The sequence below is a fragment of the Brachyistius frenatus genome, unplaced genomic scaffold (genome assembly GCF_029030835.1).
Source record: "Brachyistius frenatus isolate BFR_SWC_R1_liver_20210118 unplaced genomic scaffold, ASM2903083v1 Contig_6, whole genome shotgun sequence".
Classification (NCBI taxonomy): domain Eukaryota; kingdom Metazoa; phylum Chordata; class Actinopteri; family Embiotocidae; genus Brachyistius; species Brachyistius frenatus.
The window spans coordinates 1161057-1180787 of NW_027210605.1; the positions used below are offsets into that span (position 1 = coordinate 1161057).

Genomic DNA, 19731 nt, shown 5'->3' on the forward strand with positions numbered 1-19731 from the left:
ATTTTGCCTGTGTGACTCAATGGAGATGAAGTGACTGGCCTGTGTGGTGGTGTTTTGCACCTGACTGGAAAACACTGCAGGTGGATTACCTGGAACAGAAGCTAACCTATATTGTTTGTTTAAAAAAAAAAAAAAAGGCATATAACGCTGTAAATAATATCAACAAAGGTTTAATGGTGTAATACTTTATGACTAATGTGCATCAGCTGAATCTAAAGGAACCCGGTAAGTTTGGAGCAGGGTATTCAAAGTATCCACACAAAGCTGGTAGTTTTCCCTTAATATTAATGTTAATGCAAGTGAAAGTAAACAGGTGACACATATAAAGGACTCTCAGAAGCAAGTGTTTTGTTCGTGAGATAATGTGATGAACGTCTCACACAAAACCCTAGTTTAGTTTTAACTAGAGCTTTTTGAGCAGCTACCTTTTCTTATGCGTGAGTCTTTTGTATCAATATTATGAAACCTGAAAGCTTTTGTGAGACAGAGACAAGCCTCTGTTATTATCCCTTCACGCCCTTTTCTCTTTATTCTGGGTAGATTATCACTGGCAAAGACACACGAGATGGCTACTGTAAATTAGACCTCAGCTTTTTCACAAAGAAGGATTTTTTTTTCCGGGAAAATGCTTGCGTGTTGTAACATACAGCACAGGTGAAAACTTTACAAGCGACATTTGTCAATCCCAGGAGATGATTGGAAGCAGGTTTTCCGTCAGCACCTCTGCGGCCCGTCTCCTCACTCCATTTCCAGGCCGATGAGAGTGGAATCCGTAATGACTGTGGGCTTTCGCATCGTTAACATTTCCCTGACACATCGGCCGGCCTCTCTTGGAGACTGCCCTGCATTTTCTCCACTACGCTGGAGTTGTTGTAGCAACTAGTGGCCCAGGAGTGAATGAAGCAGATGTGCGAGTCATCTATCACCTGACAGTTCCCCACTCCCCCGACTGAGCAAGTCATCACTGTGACAGTCTGCCCGACCAGTCTAATCAATTACACCGGTACCCTACCATTAGAGCGCAAACACTTTTCTCCTCGGACACATTCAACTGCTTCCCAGTCTGCAAGATGGACCCTCAATTAAGCCTGAATAACTTTCTCCTCTCAAAGAACATCTCTCTTTCTGCCGAGTATCGCACACATTGTACTTGTCCCTTGAGAGCTGATTTATCTCCATGGTGACCATATGATATTGGAGAACATTTATCTTGATTATATGAAACCTCAAAGTGCCTGATTATGAATGCAAACCACAATGTGGCTACTATTGATAAAGATTTACCTTTGTGTTTATTTGAAAGAAAAAGTAGTGAATCTATCAGTTAATTTATTCTTATTTAGTGAGCAATTAAATAAATGTATTCCATAAAAGTTCAAGAGCTCCACTTTATGGCAAGAAAATTGTAAGGGCAGTGTTCCTTTTCCTTAATTTACAATTACTATCAACTATTTTTTGACTGGCCATTAAGAGCATAATAAAGCTGTTCAAGTATGTTTCATCCTTGTAAAACTATTGCAAAACTAGACATCCACTGCAGATCATTTCTTTGTGGCATTTCCATTCGTTCTTTTGTCATAATCAGAGTGAGTGTTGACGTGTGAGGAAGCAATAATGGAAATCATGTCTTGTTAGTGTTATTTTGTTCCTGTATTCCATCAGTAGTAGTCATGAAACGCAGTAAACACAGACGTTTGAACACAAGACACATATAAACAGTTTCTATCACTTACAATACACAACTATGGCAGTGACAGCCGGGGCAAACTTACATATATAAGCTTTTTTTTTTCACAAGGGTTTAAAAACAAAGATGCCAGGGTCAGAACGTGACAGTGAATATGCAAAAGATATAAATAAGACATTCATATAAAAATAGGCTTTTACAAAATATACTCTATTAACCAATATATACCAAATGTGCCCGTGTTTTTGATCAGTGGATAATTCCAGTTCAGCTAAATCAGCCTGAAGTGAGCCCTTGAGGACAGTCAGTACAGCATACAGCCTTCTACCTCCACAAGTGGGATTCTCTAGACTAGCAGCAAACAGAGGGAAGACAAACTCATGAGAAGGTCAATTTGAGTAGGCTACAGCAGGTTAATCTACGATATGACACATTATTCCAGGCAGATTAAAATCCAGTGTGTTAACCGTGGACACGTTTTGATTGCTTTAATAAACTAAAACCTCATGACATTGAGTTATTTTTTATCCATAATGGACAAAATCAGTAGTTCTTTATAGAATAAATTAATATTAATTATTTTCATTCTCTAAATACAGTATGTTAAATATTCCAAATGGCTGTGTCATCTCATCTGTGCACAGGGGGTGTGAGAACTACAGCAGTTCGTCCTGCCCTGCATCACATGCACCATAATTAATTTGCATTGGCAAAGTCCAAACAGTTAAAATGTCAGTACATGTCCGTATAGCTTAAAAGTCTTGACATTTTTTGCTTCGGTGACGCACACTGTGGTCATCCAGTCCCGTATTCCAGGCTAGTTTTTCCCTAACAGTGTTTCGTCCCACTCCCGTCAAGCAGTCTGGGAAGAGGGGTGAAGAGCTTTGTGTGCAAAAGAATCATGACGCCCCATCTTCAGCTTTCTGTGTACACAGTACAGTAGTTCCTCATTGTGTATGAAAAGACTGCAAAAGCAGCCTTCTTGTAAAGTGTGTCCACAAACGACACACAAACATGAACACTCACATACATCATCACACACACACAACATCCAAATAAATATTCTCATTTGCATGTGTACACCTCTGTCCTCTCGCTGCAGGTGTTGCATTTAACATAGCAGCACCACAGGAACTTGCAGTTGCACTGCCAGACGCGGGAGTACTGGTGTGTGTTGTACCCCCGACCGCAGCACATCAAGTCACAGCCGCTGATGTGCTGCATCATTGTCTTGTTACACACCCTGCCCTGTGTCCCCAGGCTGCCCGTCACGGGGTCCGCTTCGCAGTAGTTAGGCGACTTGTCTATGTACACCAGGTCTGTATCCATCGGCTTCCGGTAAGAGTAAGGCTTCTTGATCTTGAGGAATTTAGGGCGCTTGTTGCGGCTAGCTTTGACTGGTTCCACGTGTACCGCATGGGCATATTTCTCCTTGAGAATGTAGCCAAGCTCGCGGAACTTGGGAAGTGTAGTCCAGCAGGTTTTGGTGGTGCAGGAGCCTGAGACACCATGACACTTGCATTCCAGTCGCATGCTCTTCTCCAGGATCTAGACACGTAAAAAAACAACTTAATAATGCAGCGACAACTTGTAACTGAAAAAACAACTCCAGTGACAAGCGATAGTTACACTCTTATGATGGATTAAGAGCACCCATGCTTAAATTATTAGACCCAATTCACTGTCATATATTAAATATGATCATATTGTATTTAATTGGAAATGTCATCATGTTCTAAAACCAAACTGTCCCAATCCACACTTCAACTCTTTCATTTCAGAGCACCTGACAACTTTATTAAACAACGTGACTGTTAAATACACTACTGTTGAGAATTAAATACAGCCCCATCACATAGCAGTGTGATACTGTACACACAGAAGCCAAAATAATGTATCAGATTTCAGGTTCTGTGTGTATAGTTACCACACACAACACACAAATGTCAAGAGTGACTGTACAAGGCGCCGAGTGACTAGGATTACTGCTAAACCCCGAACTGATGACAATGAGAAGTGCCACTGAATGAGTCTTTAGCAACAAGGTCGATTGAAATTTCCCTTTTTCGAAAATGCTAGGTGTTTGGTATGCGATATGGTCTCCTAAAGCCATTTACGATAAATTTATGTCTCTGTTCTTGGCAAGTAAACTGTAACAGTAAAACCCAAATACAGACGTGTGAACAAGGAGCAAAGAAAACAACTTTTCCCTGAGCAAACCACTTCATAAAAAGCTTGGCTTCGACTCCCTAATCCATCAGTTGTTCTGTGACCAACACTTGTGACAGCCATTGTCTGGACGTCTCCGACCGGGGAGCTGTGAACGGCGCTCCTGCTCGGTGTCACTGCTTTTGATTACCATAAATAAAGGAGGGGTAACTATCAAAACAGAGAGTCTATTTATCAGTGGAGAGAATAGGAAATAAGTGAAACTGCTCAAAGTTTGAATCCACGAGTACAGTCTTTTCCCTGGGAGACAATTTAGCTGTCCAGATAAACCAATTTGAATTCATGGTCCTGAAACGCACGAAGAAAATGATCTGCTCGGGGCAATTGTGTGTGAGGGGACTTTTCAGCCACTGCACTGGACGTGTCCGTTGTGTGAATCAGGCTACTTTGGCAGAGTCAGACACAGACAGAGGATATGGGTTAACTTTGGCAAAGCTGCTTCTTTATTCTTCACTAACTCCAACCTCACTTTAGCTGTTGGCCACATTATTCCACTCAATCTCTAACTTCGAGACCTACTGGAGTCTCTTTGTCACTATGCAGTGTTCTTCAACCATTCATGCAGAAAAGGCTTTAAACTGAACACACAATTAAAACGCTCCTTTTCCGGATTAATTATTTTCTTCTTGTATTTTAGAGTATAATTTTTAACTCACATTGTGTTTGTCTGTTGGAATCTCCTGTACTTTGCTTAACTTTTACCTTTTGTTGTGAATTAAAATGTATTATTATTTTATGAATGTCGGCAAGCAAGCATGGCCGATCACATGGTATGTAAAAAATCAGCCCAGTATCACCAAAATGTGTAATACATCTGTTAGTCGACTAAAGGATACCGTGTAAGTGTCACGTTTGCCTCGCCTAGGCGTGAAAAGTACACGCGTCTACAACTAGCCTGTTCTCATTCCGAGGGGGAAAAAAAGAGTAGACATCCCCATAGGGCTGAGGTTGATGGTGGATAGATGGAAGAAACACAAGACTTTTGTTCAAGTCAGAGAAAGCAAAAGTCAAGATGAATTTCTAATAAGTAACTTGAGTAAGATGTGTACGTAAAAAAACGTATTTAACTCACGGAACGAACATTAAGTAACTTGTGTGACGTACGTAACGTTAATCTTACAAGATTACTTATTGTAACCCAAAACATGATCTTTTTCTAACCCTAACCACATGTTTTTTCGTACTGAAACCTAAGGTACCTCACTTTTAACGCCAAAGGAAAGAAAAACACGACAGTGGCATGGTATCCTCTAGTGGACAGGTGGGTGTATTTCATGCTTTAGTTTGATACCGGGTTCTAAAAATCTATTTCGATTTCTTGAAGATTCAGTTTGAACCTAATGACTGAACTAAAACTGTGGTTTAGATTTAGTATGCAGGTGGAGTTCATCTATGTAACTGCACTGTTCAGTACAGAAATGTAGAAACATTTCAAACTTTGAAACCAAACAGTAAACACTGATGTGGGTTTGCACTATGAGAAAAATCGTGGGTGGTAATTGTCATAAAGGTAACTGTATACTGTCCCACTGGTGCAAAACATGGGGGGGACTGGGCTAATGCCTTTTTATACAGTGTCAATCTGTTTTCAGCACAGAGATCTGGGCTGTAATCAAACCCTGCCACTTAGACGGCTCTTCCCCTAAAAGCAGCCTTTTATTCCACTCCTTGTTTAAGCTTGGCCCCGCTGCCCAGATCTTTGGCAAGGCTCACCCACACCAAAGCATGGCACCAACTTTTAACAGTTACTCAGACCAGCCTTAGACTACTTAACCATCAGGTCACCATCACATTTAGGTCCAAAAGACTCTCAGTGGAGATGGGAGAACATCTTTTGCCCTATATTCTGTCATCTAATAAGTTAGGCGCAGTCCTTTAGCTCATTCCTTACCTTGCGTCCCACCTCGTTATTATGGAGGTTCATGAGTGTCCTTGCATTCTGTTTGACCTCCCGAGCGTCAATAAATACTTTGGAGAAGCCCAGGCCATAGCTGATGTCTGCTGAGCAGCCTCCCCACTTCCATCCTTGGTTTTTACTATAGAAACCTTGCTTCTCCTTGTCACAGCTACAGTCACTCAGGTTACCCTGTGTACAGGCAGCTGTAATGGCATGGGCCACCCCTGCTGCAATGATGGCGTAGGTGAACGCAGCCTCTTTACTGCCTATTGGAGCAGAAAAAAAGATGATGAGTAAACTGAAGCAGGTAGATTTTGTTAAATAGAGAATATTAAGGTGTTTCTTTCCAGTTTAAGGGGAAAAGAAAAGGAAAAAGGATTTTTAAATAGGCAAAAGAGATCAATTATTAACAGTATGTGTGCTTAAATCACAGTCTTACTCACATATCGCTCAAGAGCTGCAGTGTTTTGAAACCTGACCTGGAAACTGTCCTGCCCGTGAACCAAAATGTCTGCTGGCGGTATAGTCAACAAAGCCGTATGAATAAGAGGGTTGTCGGCAAGGAAGGGCTATTGATCCACTCAAAAACTGTCCCATTCTGTGTAAACTCATAAGGGAATGACATCAGAATCTTCATTCTGCCGTTATCTATCCCCAAGTCCAGCTGACAAATCATTTACACAAGCGGAAATATCGACAAATAACTAAAGGTTAATCTGACAGGACTCAAAGACAGACAGCTCCTGAGGCAAAGCTCTCGAGTCAAATAATAAGGCAAGAGAAAGTCTACTATTGCTTCTATGCATATATTTAAAACCTTATAATGCCAACAAAGTGATAAAAAAGCAACCTATAAAGTAATAAATGTGTGTATTCTTAAATAGGATATTTTCCTTCTCAGATCTCTGATTTATTATCATGCAAACAGGAAACTGCTGAGTACAACATCCATCATATCTATGTGTAAATAAACTTCTCTTGTCTCTGTTTGTTCAAAACAAACATCATACCTTCTTTGTGCTTCCTCCTGCCACCCGGCTCACTATGCAAAGCTGCCATGTTTTTGATAAACATCTTGAATGTGTGCCCTTGCCATTGAAAAAAAACAACTCATATTGAAGCATCAATTATGTGGACGTTTTTATAGACTCGATGGGCTCGCAGCCAAAAAAGAAGGTGTGTCAGAGCAGTCAGTCAGTTCTGACTGCACCGTTGTTAATTTTTCCCCTTCAGTTTTGAGGGCATGGGTTCACCTTAAGAGATGGTATGAATTCTTCATAACCTCGTAATGAGAGATATTTGAAAGCTGATAGCCTGCATAAGCTGAACTAGGAGTGCCAGTATAACATCACTCATGAGCCTCTTAATATGTTGTCTTTATGTATGGACCTGATCTCATACAGCTTTCTGTAACTATACAAAGTTTGAGTGCAAACATAGTCAAGGCTTACAATGTCTCAAATCTGCTGCACCTTGCATTCCCCATCTTATGTCAGCTCCCTGCTCATTCTTCCTTTGCTATAAGAACAACTGCGAGCTCCACAGCTCCACTCAGCCTGGGCATCAACAATGGTATTCGTTTACAACCATTCGCCTTCTGCGCTAATCTGATCAGTGAAACCAATCTATTTGGTATGGCTGTCCAAGCCATAGACTTAAAACTCCTCTTTTTGGAAGCATAGAGCAAAACTCTTGATTGGCTCAAACCAGTCATTCATAAAGGAACAGATTGTCAAACACCACTGTTTTCATTTCAGCAGCATGAAGAGATAATCCCTTCTCTCCAACAGCAGCAGGCGAGATGGCCTCAAACAGCTGGTCCAAGCTACTGACCATTGTCTTCGAGGGCATTTGTGTTTAAAAAAAAAAAATATATTTTCATTATTTCGATATCTCTAGCTGAAGACAGAACCAAAATATGTATTGTATATGTATTTATCAAAATGGTTTTACAAAGCCATCTCTGTGGTTACAATTAGAGAAAATATCTTTATTCTTGACATGGCATTGGTGTCCTTAATATCTAACAGTCATTAATCTGCTTTATCATATCATTGCAGCCAAAAAACAAACCATAAAACAACCATAATTTCAGCCTCTCCTGGAGTTCATCCCTCTTTAGAGAGAACTTTTATCTCAGACATTAAAGAACGTTGATTTGGACTTATTTGTTTCTCTAATTTAGTACTTTCAAGTTTTGCTTTCCTCTTGGCTATTCCTCACTGTAACTTATACCCGTGGTAAGATCTACATCCTTACAGTGAGAGCCACAGCACCCATCACTAGACAGGATAAAGACCAGTGAAAATGTGTCTCTCGAGACTCTGCCGGGGCTGAAAAGAAAGGCTGCCAACATTCACAAGAGCTTTGTTACAATGCTGGCTACAGATACCTTTTCTACATGCTCAGAAAGCCCTACTCAATGAAAAGTCTGGCGCAAAACTAGGCCTGATGTAAATGACACTGGTTTCCGAAGGGATGCTCATTATACTATGGATGCAATAATGCAGGCAGATGATGTTCTTTAGGTGCAGGAGAAGTTCGTCTGGTGCAGGTTTTGACTAAGATGTGGAGAACCAGTTTGTAAAAAAAAATATACATCTCAAGCTCAAATCAGATGTGTTTTTTGGGGGTTTTTTTTTCAAGGCATCATGTCCTACTATAACTTCTTTATAGGCCAACTTTTGCATTTCACTTGGCACTGTGTTTTGTAAATGCTGAATTTTTTTGAAGGAAATCACAAGAGCCAAAGGATGAAAGGCTGTGCGCATTTTACGCACAAAGTGAACAAATACGCACAGGGAGGTGATTGATGAATTGTGTTTACTGCTGGAAAAAGTTTCAAATAGTAAACAAACGTGAACAGACAGCAACATACCCACTTTCAACTCTTTTCCGAAGACAGTCCTCTCTCCAAGCGCAGAGCAGTTCCAGCGCCCGTTTTTGAACTGAAACTGACACTCGTTGATGCCCATTTGGGCTCCCTCTCCGATGACGATAATGGCATCGGGGCGACTCTGGCAGATAATCCGTTGTCTGGGAGCCAAACCGGGGATCTTGTTACAGATTATACTCGCACCTAGGGCCACCACCGACGAGAAGCCACTGTGAATGGAAGATGGATAGGATTTAGAGTAGAAAGCCATCAACCATTTTTTTTTTTTTTTTTTACTCTAATAATGTTTTTATTTATTTATTTATTTTTTAACTTTAAAAAGCTTCTGTAGCGTTTTAAAATCATATGCATTTCCACTATATTCTTTATTAAATAGAAGTTAATTATAATAATCCATATTTCCATTTTCGCATCCATAATCTAATGATATTCAACATGTCCTTGTGGAGACAGCTGTACGGGAATAATTGCAATTCAACAGAAGAAATTATCACTCAAATAATGTGCTTGCTCTTTAGAAGAGATGTGTTAGGTGAGGTGCACCTCCACACTTTACCTACACTAGTTGCACATACTGTTGATTATTATGACAGGAGTTTTACCATCATTTAAAGGTATTGTGAAGGAAATGCCATCAAGTTATAAGCACGCAGTTGCCACGAGTCAGAGATGAGTTCACGCTCTTCCCTAAACGTTTAATTTATCATTTCTAAGATCAACTACCTGCTTTTAAGGAAATATAGGACACAGTGGTCGTTTTTGAAGCACCAACAACAGCTAAAGGTCTGTCATACGTCTGTTATTGAAGTCCTTGGCGTTTGAGATTAACCTACCACAAAGTACTGAGAGATCAAATAAACGCAGCTCACCCAATTTTCAAGTAAACAATTCCTAAACAAAGTAAAACTCTTAAAATCCAGCGTCGTGTTCTCCGACTCATCGCGGCCCAGCTCTCTGGTTCATGCAACAATTAGCAGGGCTGATTAATAATTCGGTTCGCGTATTCTCCGCTCGATCAGAAGCCAGGTAACTCCAAAGGACGTCCCAAATGACGAAAAGCATCAAAAACAGCAGGACGCTCGGAAACTTTTACAAACCGCCGACTTCATCCAAACTCCCTTCGCGTGGCCCCCTTCCGCTGGGCCCTCTTGTCATTGCGAGGGTGTCACAAGTGCGATTATCTCTGTCTCAGAGTTCCTCTGCTACCCGCAGGTCTTGGCTATATATCTGCCTCATCTATCTGGGGCGTGTTCACAGGAGACATGGGGCCCTGCTGAAGAATCCCGCCAGGGCTGAAACTCAACAGACATACACACACACACACACGCACACACACACACACACACACACACACACACACACACACACACACACACACACACACACACACACACACACACACACACACACACACACACACACGGGTTTACACACTCCTCAGCTGTGAATCACCTTGACTGATTGGAAGGGGTATTTATTTTGTTATTTAAGTGGGTCAGTGCTCCATATATTAATGTCTCTTTATGCATATGTTACCATGTTTTTTTCACTGCAATTGAAATATGTTGTTTTTTTTGTTCCCATACAATAACCCCGACAGCAACTACGTCATAACTAAGATGATTTTTTTTAAGCGCTTCAGACCTCAGATCTCTCAATTATTTTAAATAACAATTGGTTAAATACTCCAACAAAGAAATTCAATACATGCCTTTACTTTTTTTTTTAATTCAAAAGTAGAATTCATCCTGCGTCGTTTTATAATGTGTCTGGTGCGCGCTACCTGTTGTGCGCCTCTGTCATGCACATTTCTGTGGCTCACCTTCCTTTTACAATGGCGACATCTGGCGGCGTGAGGAAGAATCTGCAGTTTAAACCCCAAACCACCCCTCCTTGTCCCTGTATTCTTTCCGTAGTTTGATCAACTTTGGCGACGAGCTGTTTGACTTCCCAGACATCACTGGTGAAGGGATTAAAGAACGTTGATGTCAATATGGATCCTCATCACGCGCACTTGATCGGTGATTGCCTCATTCATATTTTTACATTTCTGCCCGAGGAAGATTTGATCAGTGCTTCAAGTGTGTGTAAGGTAAGGTGTGTCCCGTTTGCGGAAGTAGCAAAGAGCGACACTCATACTTGTGAAATAATTGATGAACCTGTCTGATTATATATATATATATTCAGCATTGGCACGAAGCTGCAGAGACTCCCTGGTTATGGAGGTGAGTTGTCTGTCTTTTCTAACGTCCAAACATGGGCCAGGCGGTGCATGTAGGAGTGTTGACGTAAACATCCGATTCCCCGACCGCTCTCAGGAGGATGTGTCTGCACCGCTGGAGCTTCTGTAACCTCGCTGTGTTAGGGAGTGAACACGTGAATCACTCGTGGAAGAGATACTTCCTGCGACGTTGTCACCTGGAGATGGAAATGAGGAAAGGTCGGTCAGGAGGTTACACCTGCAAAAGCCTCAGAGGGCACACAGGTATGCTTTCCCCTCCCTCTGCCTGTCTGTCATTGCATATCTGGACTCTCCCTTACATGATTTATATAACTTTTACATCAAAACTCCTGTCCATTAGGCAAAGTGGTTGGCTTGGTATACCTACAGGGGAATTCAAGCCAGCTTCCGAACCTGTGGAGCAGCAGCAGTGCCACAGTCTGCAGCGCCTCCACTGATGGAACAGTCCGAGCATGGAACATCCAAAATGTCAGTGCCAGCACCATCATGCCTCATCACAGAAGTATTTCTATCACAGCAAAGTGTTGTTGTTTTTTTGCTTTTTGGTTATTTGTTTAAAATATTATATGTGTGTGTTGATATCCATAGTTTTTAATATTTGTGTTTACATCAGACTTAAATTGAATTTATGAGTTTCAAAGTATTTACAGATTAAGCAAATACAAAAAAAGACACACAAAACATAAACTGTCATCATTAAGTGACACATTCAGTCCTTATCAAGCAGTATCATAAAATTGGACAATACATTTCAAATTCATGTATTTATTATTTATTTATTTTGTTGATATCAGGTGATTTATATTAAAGCCTGAAGTGAATGTGAGCAGCATCCACACCTTTACCTAGATTTAATCAGGGATTCATATTGCATTTTTGCCGCTACAAGCCTCGTGTATGCAAGGTTTCTCTCCAGCTGAAAACTGCTGAGGCAAATCTTCTCCTATCCTATTGTTTTCTTGCATGTTAGAACAGTACTGTCGGTACATTGAGATAAATGTCCCCCATCAAGACATTAAGATAATGCTGCACCTGTTTTTTCTCAGGGCGAGCTGCTGTGGTGCAGTCCTGTGCAGAGTCCACTGACAGGGATTGTAAGTGATGAACAGCGTGGAGTCGTGATCACAGCGGACTCTACTGGCCTTATTAAGACCTGGCAAGGACACACTGGTCAGGAGTTGGCCTCCTTTTCTGCTGCATCACCACACTGTACATTACTGCAGTACAATATAAACAATGATTGGTTTCTGACTGTAAGTAACCTTAACATTTACTCATTTCAATTGAGAATAATATAAAAGTCCTTTTTAATGAAGAAACCTTTTATTCTCATTATATTCTCCTTCAGGTTGGGACCAGTCAGGGATCTGTGTGTACACTCGCTGATTTTACTTTGAATATAAAGTCCAGCGTTACAGTGTGTGACACCTTTAGAGTCAACACGCTCTTAGTTTCACCTGACAAGAAATGGATCACAGCTGGAACTAAGGAGAATGATGATTTAAGTCCAAAGGTATTTCTTGTTGTCTTTGATGTATGTGTGTGTGTCTGTGTTTCCTGCTCTCCTCTCTTCTTGTGTGTTTTCTTTGACCACATTACATCTGTACAAATGACACAGTGGGAAAATAGATGTTCATACATCAGAAGGACAGAAAACATTTACAAAGTTGAGGTTTCTGCTGTTTGGTTTATTGCCAGGTGATTTACACTGAGAGTTTGACCTCTCCGTCCGAGGACGAAGATCCTCTGTGCCAGTCTGTGCCAGTCACTGGGTGCCAGGCTGCTGTCTTCATACCCACCCAGCCTGCCAGACTGGCCATCGTCCACCACAACGGGCAACCCAACAACAAAGCCCTCTCTGTCTTTGATGTCAGCATTAAAAAGACAAAGTACAAATCGGAGATCCAGGGTGAGGACTGAGATATGTGCATAATGACTCATAATATGCTTTAGATCTGATGCCGAATCATTAGAGAACAATAGTCAACCAGTGAGTCATCAAGGAAAACTCATTTGGAACTGCAGATACTGATTAGAACTGCCACTGGTACTGGAAACAGCTCAATTTGATCTATTTGTTATTGTGTATTCTGCTTATCCCCCTGAATTTTTGGCATGCCATCACTTTAAGGCATTTAATCTTTCGGAATTAGAGTGACGTTTTGTTTTTGATCTTATTATAATGTCAGTTATGCTTCAGGGAGAAAACAGAAAACAAGAAATACAAATTACCCCACTTATACGAGTAGTAACCTTAGTAGACCAGAATGGAATGCACCCACACATGTGATTCAAGTACAAATTGGACAAAGTGTCATCCCACTTTAGTTCGTTTTATTTCAGTCCACATTTGAAATCCAGGATCACCTGTCTGGAATCTATTAAACTTGATAAACTGATGTTACAGTGTACATGTATCAAAAAGTGGACTTTTCTTAATTATTGTTCGAGTTTAATTTGAGCCTCTTCTCCATTTTAGTCCAGCAGGTGGAGTTCTTCTCCTTGACACTGAACACCTGGTCCTCACATGTCCTCCTAGAGGCCAAAGACAGCAACTGCATAGTGTTGGCAGCTGGAGAAAAGCTATGGGTCTACTCTCTGAAAGGAGCCCTGCTTGTCAGCTTCAAAGACCATAGTATGCCTATCTCCTCTATATGTGTGGTAGGAAGTTTTTTAATTTGAAAATTCTGAGAAATGTCCCCTCACCTGTTGAATTTCTTTGGTTTATGTAGTACAGTACACCATCTTGGTGAAAAGAGCCCTGTATAAGTGTTTCAGAATGATCAGTTTGTGTTGTCTTTATGTTTGCAGGATAGTTTCCGTGTGGTGACAGCATCTCAGGATCTCTCCCTACGAGTGTTGACCTGGAGACATGACAGAGACCACGGGTTGACCCTCAAGAGTCAATACCACTTACTGGGAGGCTCTCACACAATGTCCAGGTACTGTATGCCGTGACACTTTATCAACAGCTGCCAAGTTAGCATCAATAGTTTCTAGTATTTGTCTATATTTGACATGACATAAATATCACCTGATATTCACACCATCTGCACGTTATTCTGTTCTAGAGGGTTCACTCATGTCGCCTGCGACTACTCCAGCATCGTGGCCTCCATAGAAGGGAAAGATGGGAAAGACGTCCTAAAAGCTTATTCTTTCACTTCCTGAATATCACAAAAGTGTCTGCATGCATTTTGCTCAAGCCATTGGAAATAGAGCTTTACATTTTATTATTAAATGTTCATCTTGCACTATATATTAGGATGTTGTTCGGTAGGATTAAGTTTATAAGAAAACATAATATAACATATTATACAGACAAGAAAGACTATGGAAGGGGAAGGCATTGACAGACTGTGCGAACAATGAACTGTGTATAAGTATAATGCTCTGGAACTACGATTTTGGAGTTGAGGTGTGGAAGTGTTGAATGTGACCAGGCTCAAGGCATGATGTATTGCGAAAACATCTTCTGGTCATTTACCCAACTCTCTACTGAGGTAAAGGTAAAGGTACAGTCGCAAGTTAGTTATGTATGATAAATATGGGTTTTTACATATTAAATAACTTTGACACAAGGCACAATATCATCCTTTTTTTTTTTTCACGGAGGCAGTGCACCGCATACCGAATACATGACTGGGCGTACTTATGTTAAACGTGGGGGTAGGACATTAGTGCCTCATCTTCGTCTTCGGAAGACATAGATCTCATCTCCTCAAGTACACACCTGAGGACTGTACTCATGGTGTCAAACACTTTGCCCCCATCTTCTGAATTAATATCCATCTGTTAGGAGGCAAAAATGATTCAGAAGTTGTTGGATCGAATGGCTTATGAGAAAATTATATAAACTTTAATTATATAATGAGGTGTGTTGGTTTTCTTACCCAGGTGAAAGCCTTTATAGTACGATACAGCATTGCATCTTCAACCTCCTCTGGTACTGTCAGCATGTGAGCCATGCAATCTAGTATGCATGTTAATGTTGCTTTAGGGGCCTGAGAGAAAACGACAATGAGGGTGAAACTAAACATTATCCAGACAGTTTAGTGTGGTGTTTTTAAACAGTGCAGCGTGACTTCTGACCGTATTGAGTGTGTTGATGACAGTTTGAGCATCAGTATTGTGAGGGTTCAGGGCTTTGGCATCCTGATAGGAGATGACCGGCTCTTTGAGCTGCTCCAGCCATGCCCACATGAGTCCGGTGAGGATGAAGGGGTCCCGCTCCATACACAGCCTTTCCCATGCACCGCCTTGGTTCAGCTCTGCCTGCAAAGATTTGGACAGTCCTGTTAAACCCTGTCTACACATACAGTATGTGAATGAGGCAACTTAATTCTGACACATTGTCTTATAGCTGCTACATGTCAAATATTTATGTCATTACATAATCTTTGAAAGTAACACAAGACACAATTTCATGTCAGAATGCATCATATTATTTGTACAAAGTTGCATTGCTATGGCTAAGAATTGCAGTCAGTCATGAACAGGTAACAACTGACATTTTGTGATGACTAAATCAAAGCATTGCATTAATATTGATGCATTTGTACATGCCAAACACCACTGGCGGGGGTTATTTACCTGCCAGGCCAAAACTTTGCTCTTGTGCTCTTCTTCTCCATCAAGAAAGAGGTTTACTGCCAGGGCCTGTGCCACTAGCAACCTCCTGCCATCTATGGACAACTCGGACTGCAGGGTGATACATGGCACCTCTGAAAAGTCCTCTTTATCTTTTAACCTCCTTCCATTCATTGCCAGGTCTTCCCTCATCTCTGCCCTCCACCTGGACAACATGCCACCCTTTTTTTTAGGCTCACAGTTGCCTGCTGATTCACTACGCTGGATTGTGTTCTTGTTTGCTTTCTTCAGCAGAATGGATCTGTCCTTTTGGTTTTCCACATTCTTGAGCTGCCAGAGTGAGCCTGTTGAGCAATAAGATCCATCAGATAGGTTGCTGCTGTAACCTTGACCCTGACTGGCCTTAGGTGGAGCCATGGACATGTCGACATTACTCTGTGACAGGGAGGTCATAGGTTGTGTGAGGAGGTGTAGCTGTGAGCCCAGTCGTCTCAAGTCGGTCTCGCTGTAACTCAGACTTTTGCGATGGTAGAAGATGGCTGGCTCGTTGAAATGTCTGGGTAAGGTGGGCGTACCCGGTAAGCGGGGCTCCTTTGCAAGAAAGTCAGGGCCCATCATCTCAATGATGCTGAGAGTCATTTCTATGTCCTGAATGTCAGGGGCCTCCAGAATATCTTCCTCAATCACCTGTCGATTCTCTGCAATGTCCAACAGCAGCCTGCACACCAGGTGGATGATCTTTGGTATGTACTTCAACTCCTTCCTCTCGCAGCCATGCAGAATGTGTCTCTGACGGTTCAAGTACTGGGACAGGGTGACAGGGTTGGACTGAGGCTCAGCGCAGGAAAACACACTCCTCAAAGGGACAAGGAACTGAACAAACTGTCTGACACAACGCAGCTGACCTCGGGTCTGAATGGAATTGGGGCGTTTGGTGCGCACATATAAAATAGCCTGGTTAGCAGTCATTCTGGTAGCATAGGCCAAGAAACATGCTAACAGCACACCTGGAGGGGAAGAAAAGGAAAATCCTTAATTCTGTGTAATGGTGTAAAGAAAAGATCAGATTCTCCTAAATAGTTTGAAACAATTCATACACTATTTCCTTCAAATCTACCTGTTCTGCCGAGACCAGCGTGACAGTGGACTGCTATCTTTCCCTCCTGCAGTGCAAAAGCCATGACTTTCACCATATCGAGCACAATGGTGAGGTTGGCCACTCCATAGTCACTCCATCCAAAGTTGTAGAAATAAACTGAGATCGTAATATGTTTTTAGTTACCCTTATGCAACAAAAATGTGCAGTATTAATCAAGAATTGCATGTAGTACTTACTGTTGTTCTCCATGAAGACTTCTGGCCGGTATGAAAAGCCACTCTCTGGTTCCAGAGGATTTCCACAGCTGGCATGTTCACCAGGTATCTGCAGGTTCATCACTGTTCTAATACCATTCCTTCATGCAAACACACACACAAATGGAACACAGAACACTTTTTTATTCCCATTATCTCTTAGACAGAAATATGTGCAAAGCTGCTGACCCTAGAAACAAAGCTGTATATACCTTCTGAATTGATCAATGATTTTATACTTCTCAATGATTTCTGTTGAAGGTCTGGACATGGCAAGAAGATGATCAGTAACCCTAAAGCAACAGGAAAGCAGTGAAGAGTATATTACATCACAAGCCATATCTCAAAACAGTTAACATGGGTTATATATATGCCAACTAGAGCATAGCAAGTACGTGTACCAGGATGAGTAGAGGCCTTTTATTGCCTGTTGTTCATCCCTCCAATAACTCGGGTTGTCATACTTGCAGGATTGACCTCCACAGCCGATTGAGCATTGCATATGTCCAGGGATGACATAACGTATAGCTTCTCCTACTATAGTGTACTTTGCTCTGGGGGCTCTGACTGCAGTTATCAAAGTGGGGAAAAAAAAAAAAAAAACTTGATATCACACAAACAACATTTGATGTGAAGCTGTAACACAACTGAAATGTATATTGTATTCAATACTTTTTCAAAAATGTAAATTGACATGATTAAATCAAAGGTTTCTCAGCAAAGTGAACACGTAAAATACTATTAAAATCCTTTAAGAAGTTTCAGACATACACAGCTGCAGTGCAGCACAGAGGCGTCATCAAATGTAAGTTGTACTGGAAGGCCTTAATAGTTTAGATCATCAGTGGTAAGGACTCACTTAGAAGTGTTTAATCCTCATCTGGCATTGCAAGTCTGTGTTCAGGGAATTACAATAAAAATAGCTTCACTTCTGACACATTTGAAATGCCTGTTAATGTAGCATTTTGGTGAAGTAAAAACACAGTTGAAGCTGACCAGCTTAACTTTAGTCATTATAACAGGTACGTTTTATCAAAAGGGTTGCACAATCCTCACTTACTGTATTCCATCAGAGATCCACCCGTATTATTTTTGTGGAATGCCATGAAGAGTCAGTCAAGCTGATGGTCATAGTAGATCCTGGACACACATATCTGCCTTGTTATGCAACATTATACACAATATTATATGCATTCTGTGAACATTTGTTGCTAGACTCTGGGAAAAGTATCACAAACATAACTAGCTCTCATGAAAGACCATCTATTTTTAATGGTAGAAGTCTTAGTTTGAGACGAAGTGATCAGAATGTTTTTATGAATAACAAATCATCAATAGTCAAAGATCATTATCATAAATCACATTCATAAGGCACATGTAAAGCAGACACAATCCCTTTTAAAGGACTGACAAGCTGTTACTCTTAGCTGTTAGTTTATTTTTACCTCATTGCTTCATAACAGTACAAAATTCATTATCCTTTCTTAAGACCAGCATCAAGTTTGAAATAGCTAACATGGAAAGAAATGCAATCAATCCAACAGTATATACAACAACATTAAAAAAAAAATTTTTTAAAGTAATGATTTACCTTTAGTAGTGGAGATGAGATGCTTTTAACCTTCATGTTGGAATACAAATGATTCACAGCTTCGATTGCTAACATTTCTGAGCTCAGTCTCCACAGCTCTCACATTGTCTTTTCCTCTCTAGCTCAGTTGCCTTGGTTAATTTCATTTGAGATTATCTCTGAATAGAGGTGGAGCAACACAAGTATCCACTTGGTCCTGTGTGCTGCCTTGAGAGAAGCTATACCACAAGATTACAAATCAAATATGAGCATAAATTATCATCAGCAGTGTGTTCAAAAAGTAGCAGAGATTTTGTCCTTTCAAATTAGCGCCATGCAAAGGTTTCTCTTGCTGCTCTGTTGTGGAACTGTTTGGTTATTCCTGACTCCTCCCAGATTAGACTACTAATCTTATTAAAGCACAGCAGTACATCAGAGCACCCACTCCTCAACAAAAAGTCACACTTCAGCCATTGCTGGTCTTCTACGGTGTTTTTTAACACTCAAATTATAATCTCTGAACACCTGACTTTACCAACTGTTCCAGACCAGATTGTCAATATGTAGACTATTTATTTGATTCATTATATGCATGTTTTGAATAGGTATGAATAGATTTGGGTTTTGTTTTTTTTATGAGAGGGTTCAGAGGATTTTTGATATCAACACACTGAAGCTCTCCTACTGTGCTGCTATAAGTACTGGGAAGCAAGTAGATACAATCTTATTGGCTTACCTTGCCAATGCTAAAGCTGTTTAGTTTCAGGGTAGAGGGGAGAGATCAGTTTATTACGTAGAGCATTTGGAGAGAGTTCAAAACCATTAGTCTCAAGGCAAAGCTAAAATGCTGCTGTAGACTTGATAGGCTATCTAAAGTTCTAGAATATGCTATTTGTGTGAGCAGAATTAGCTATACCTACATCTTTTTCATGTCCTTATGAATGTAATAATTTTATATTGCGTTAATGCCACCTAATTTAGTGGATTATTGCACATTGATGCTTATTTCATTTTTTTTTAAATTATTTTTATTCAACTGGTTCTATAGGAAACGAGTACCATCATAGTACACAGTTGCTAATCTGTTGACCATGTGGTTCTTTAATGCTAATGCTTGTTTATCTGTTCCTATTTTTGAAAATGTTATGTAAGAGCAATGTTGGAATTTTTTATCTTATAGAATGATGTTTGCATTGTAAATTAAAGTTCTGCCCCATATTGCAACTACAAAAATCCTTCCAGATAGGCAACACCTTCACCGCACATT

The 19731-nt window shown here is 40.7% G+C and overlaps 3 protein-coding genes across 4 annotated transcripts; 1 reads left to right on the forward strand and 2 right to left on the reverse strand.

The window, feature by feature from the left end:
• Positions 1-1602: 1602 nt before the first annotated feature.
• LOC138635912 (protein Wnt-7a) lies at positions 1603-9885 on the reverse strand. Its single transcript, XM_069723647.1, has 4 exons — positions 9579-9885; positions 8692-8918; positions 5808-6079; positions 1603-3235 (listed from the first exon to the last, which is right to left on the reverse strand). Exons 1-4 carry the CDS (start codon positions 9647-9649, stop codon positions 2753-2755), a joined length of 1053 nt encoding a protein of 350 aa, XP_069579748.1. The 5' UTR covers positions 9650-9885; the 3' UTR covers positions 1603-2752.
• Positions 9886-10636: 751 nt separating this feature from the next.
• On the forward strand, positions 10637-14529 carry fbxw12 (F-box and WD repeat domain containing 12). 2 transcript variants are annotated; one of them, XM_069723623.1, is made up of 10 exons: positions 10637-10801; positions 10897-10934; positions 11028-11194; positions 11292-11419; positions 11998-12204; positions 12300-12464; positions 12650-12860; positions 13431-13612; positions 13763-13893; positions 14023-14529. In XM_069723623.1, exons 1-10 carry the CDS (start codon positions 10703-10705, stop codon positions 14120-14122), a joined length of 1428 nt encoding a protein of 475 aa, XP_069579724.1. In that variant the 5' UTR covers positions 10637-10702; the 3' UTR covers positions 14123-14529. The 2 variants fall into 2 exon arrangements, with proteins under 2 accessions (XP_069579724.1, XP_069579734.1); XM_069723633.1 differs by lacking the exon at positions 10897-10934 and having other exon boundaries at positions 10713-10801; positions 10975-11194.
• A 79-nt stretch (positions 14530-14608) lies between these two features.
• On the reverse strand, positions 14609-18000 carry ptpdc1b (protein tyrosine phosphatase domain containing 1b). The gene is made up of 9 exons (XM_069689162.1): positions 17955-18000; positions 17296-17461; positions 17107-17187; positions 16877-16995; positions 16659-16796; positions 15545-16548; positions 15044-15226; positions 14845-14955; positions 14609-14743 (listed from the first exon to the last, which is right to left on the reverse strand). The coding sequence occupies exons 1-9, from the start codon at positions 17998-18000 to the stop codon at positions 14609-14611; spliced, it is 1983 nt and encodes a 660-aa protein (XP_069545263.1).
• Positions 18001-19731: the final 1731 nt, after the last annotated feature.

Coding starts and splice junctions, on each gene's coding strand:
- ptpdc1b (XM_069689162.1), bottom strand. CDS start 18,000: ATGGCATTCCACAAAAATAATACGGGTGGATCTCTGATGGAATACA. Junction 17,188..17,295: donor AAAGGCCTCTACTCATCCTG/GTACACGTACTT, acceptor CTGTTGCTTTAG/GGTTACTGATCATCTTCTTG. Junction 14,956..15,043: donor TCATCAACACACTCAATACG/GTCAGAAGTCAC, acceptor GTTTTCTCTCAG/GCCCCTAAAGCAACATTAAC.
- fbxw12 (XM_069723623.1), top strand. CDS start 10,703: ATGGATCCTCATCACGCGCACTTGATCGGTGATTGCCTCATTCATATT. Junction 10,802..10,896: donor GTGCTTCAAGTGTGTGTAAG/GTAAGGTGTGTC, acceptor ATATATATTCAG/CATTGGCACGAAGCTGCAGA. Junction 10,935..11,027: donor GAGACTCCCTGGTTATGGAG/GTGAGTTGTCTG, acceptor GACCGCTCTCAG/GAGGATGTGTCTGCACCGCT.
- LOC138635912 (XM_069723647.1), bottom strand. CDS start 9,649: ATGAGTCGGAGAACACGACGCTGGATTTTAAGAGTTTTACTTTGTTTA. Junction 6,080..8,691: donor CGGAAAAGAGTTGAAAGTGG/GTATGTTGCTGT, acceptor CTGCTCCAATAG/GCAGTAAAGAGGCTGCGTTC. Junction 3,236..5,807: donor ATAACGAGGTGGGACGCAAG/GTAAGGAATGAG, acceptor TTACGTGTCTAG/ATCCTGGAGAAGAGCATGCG.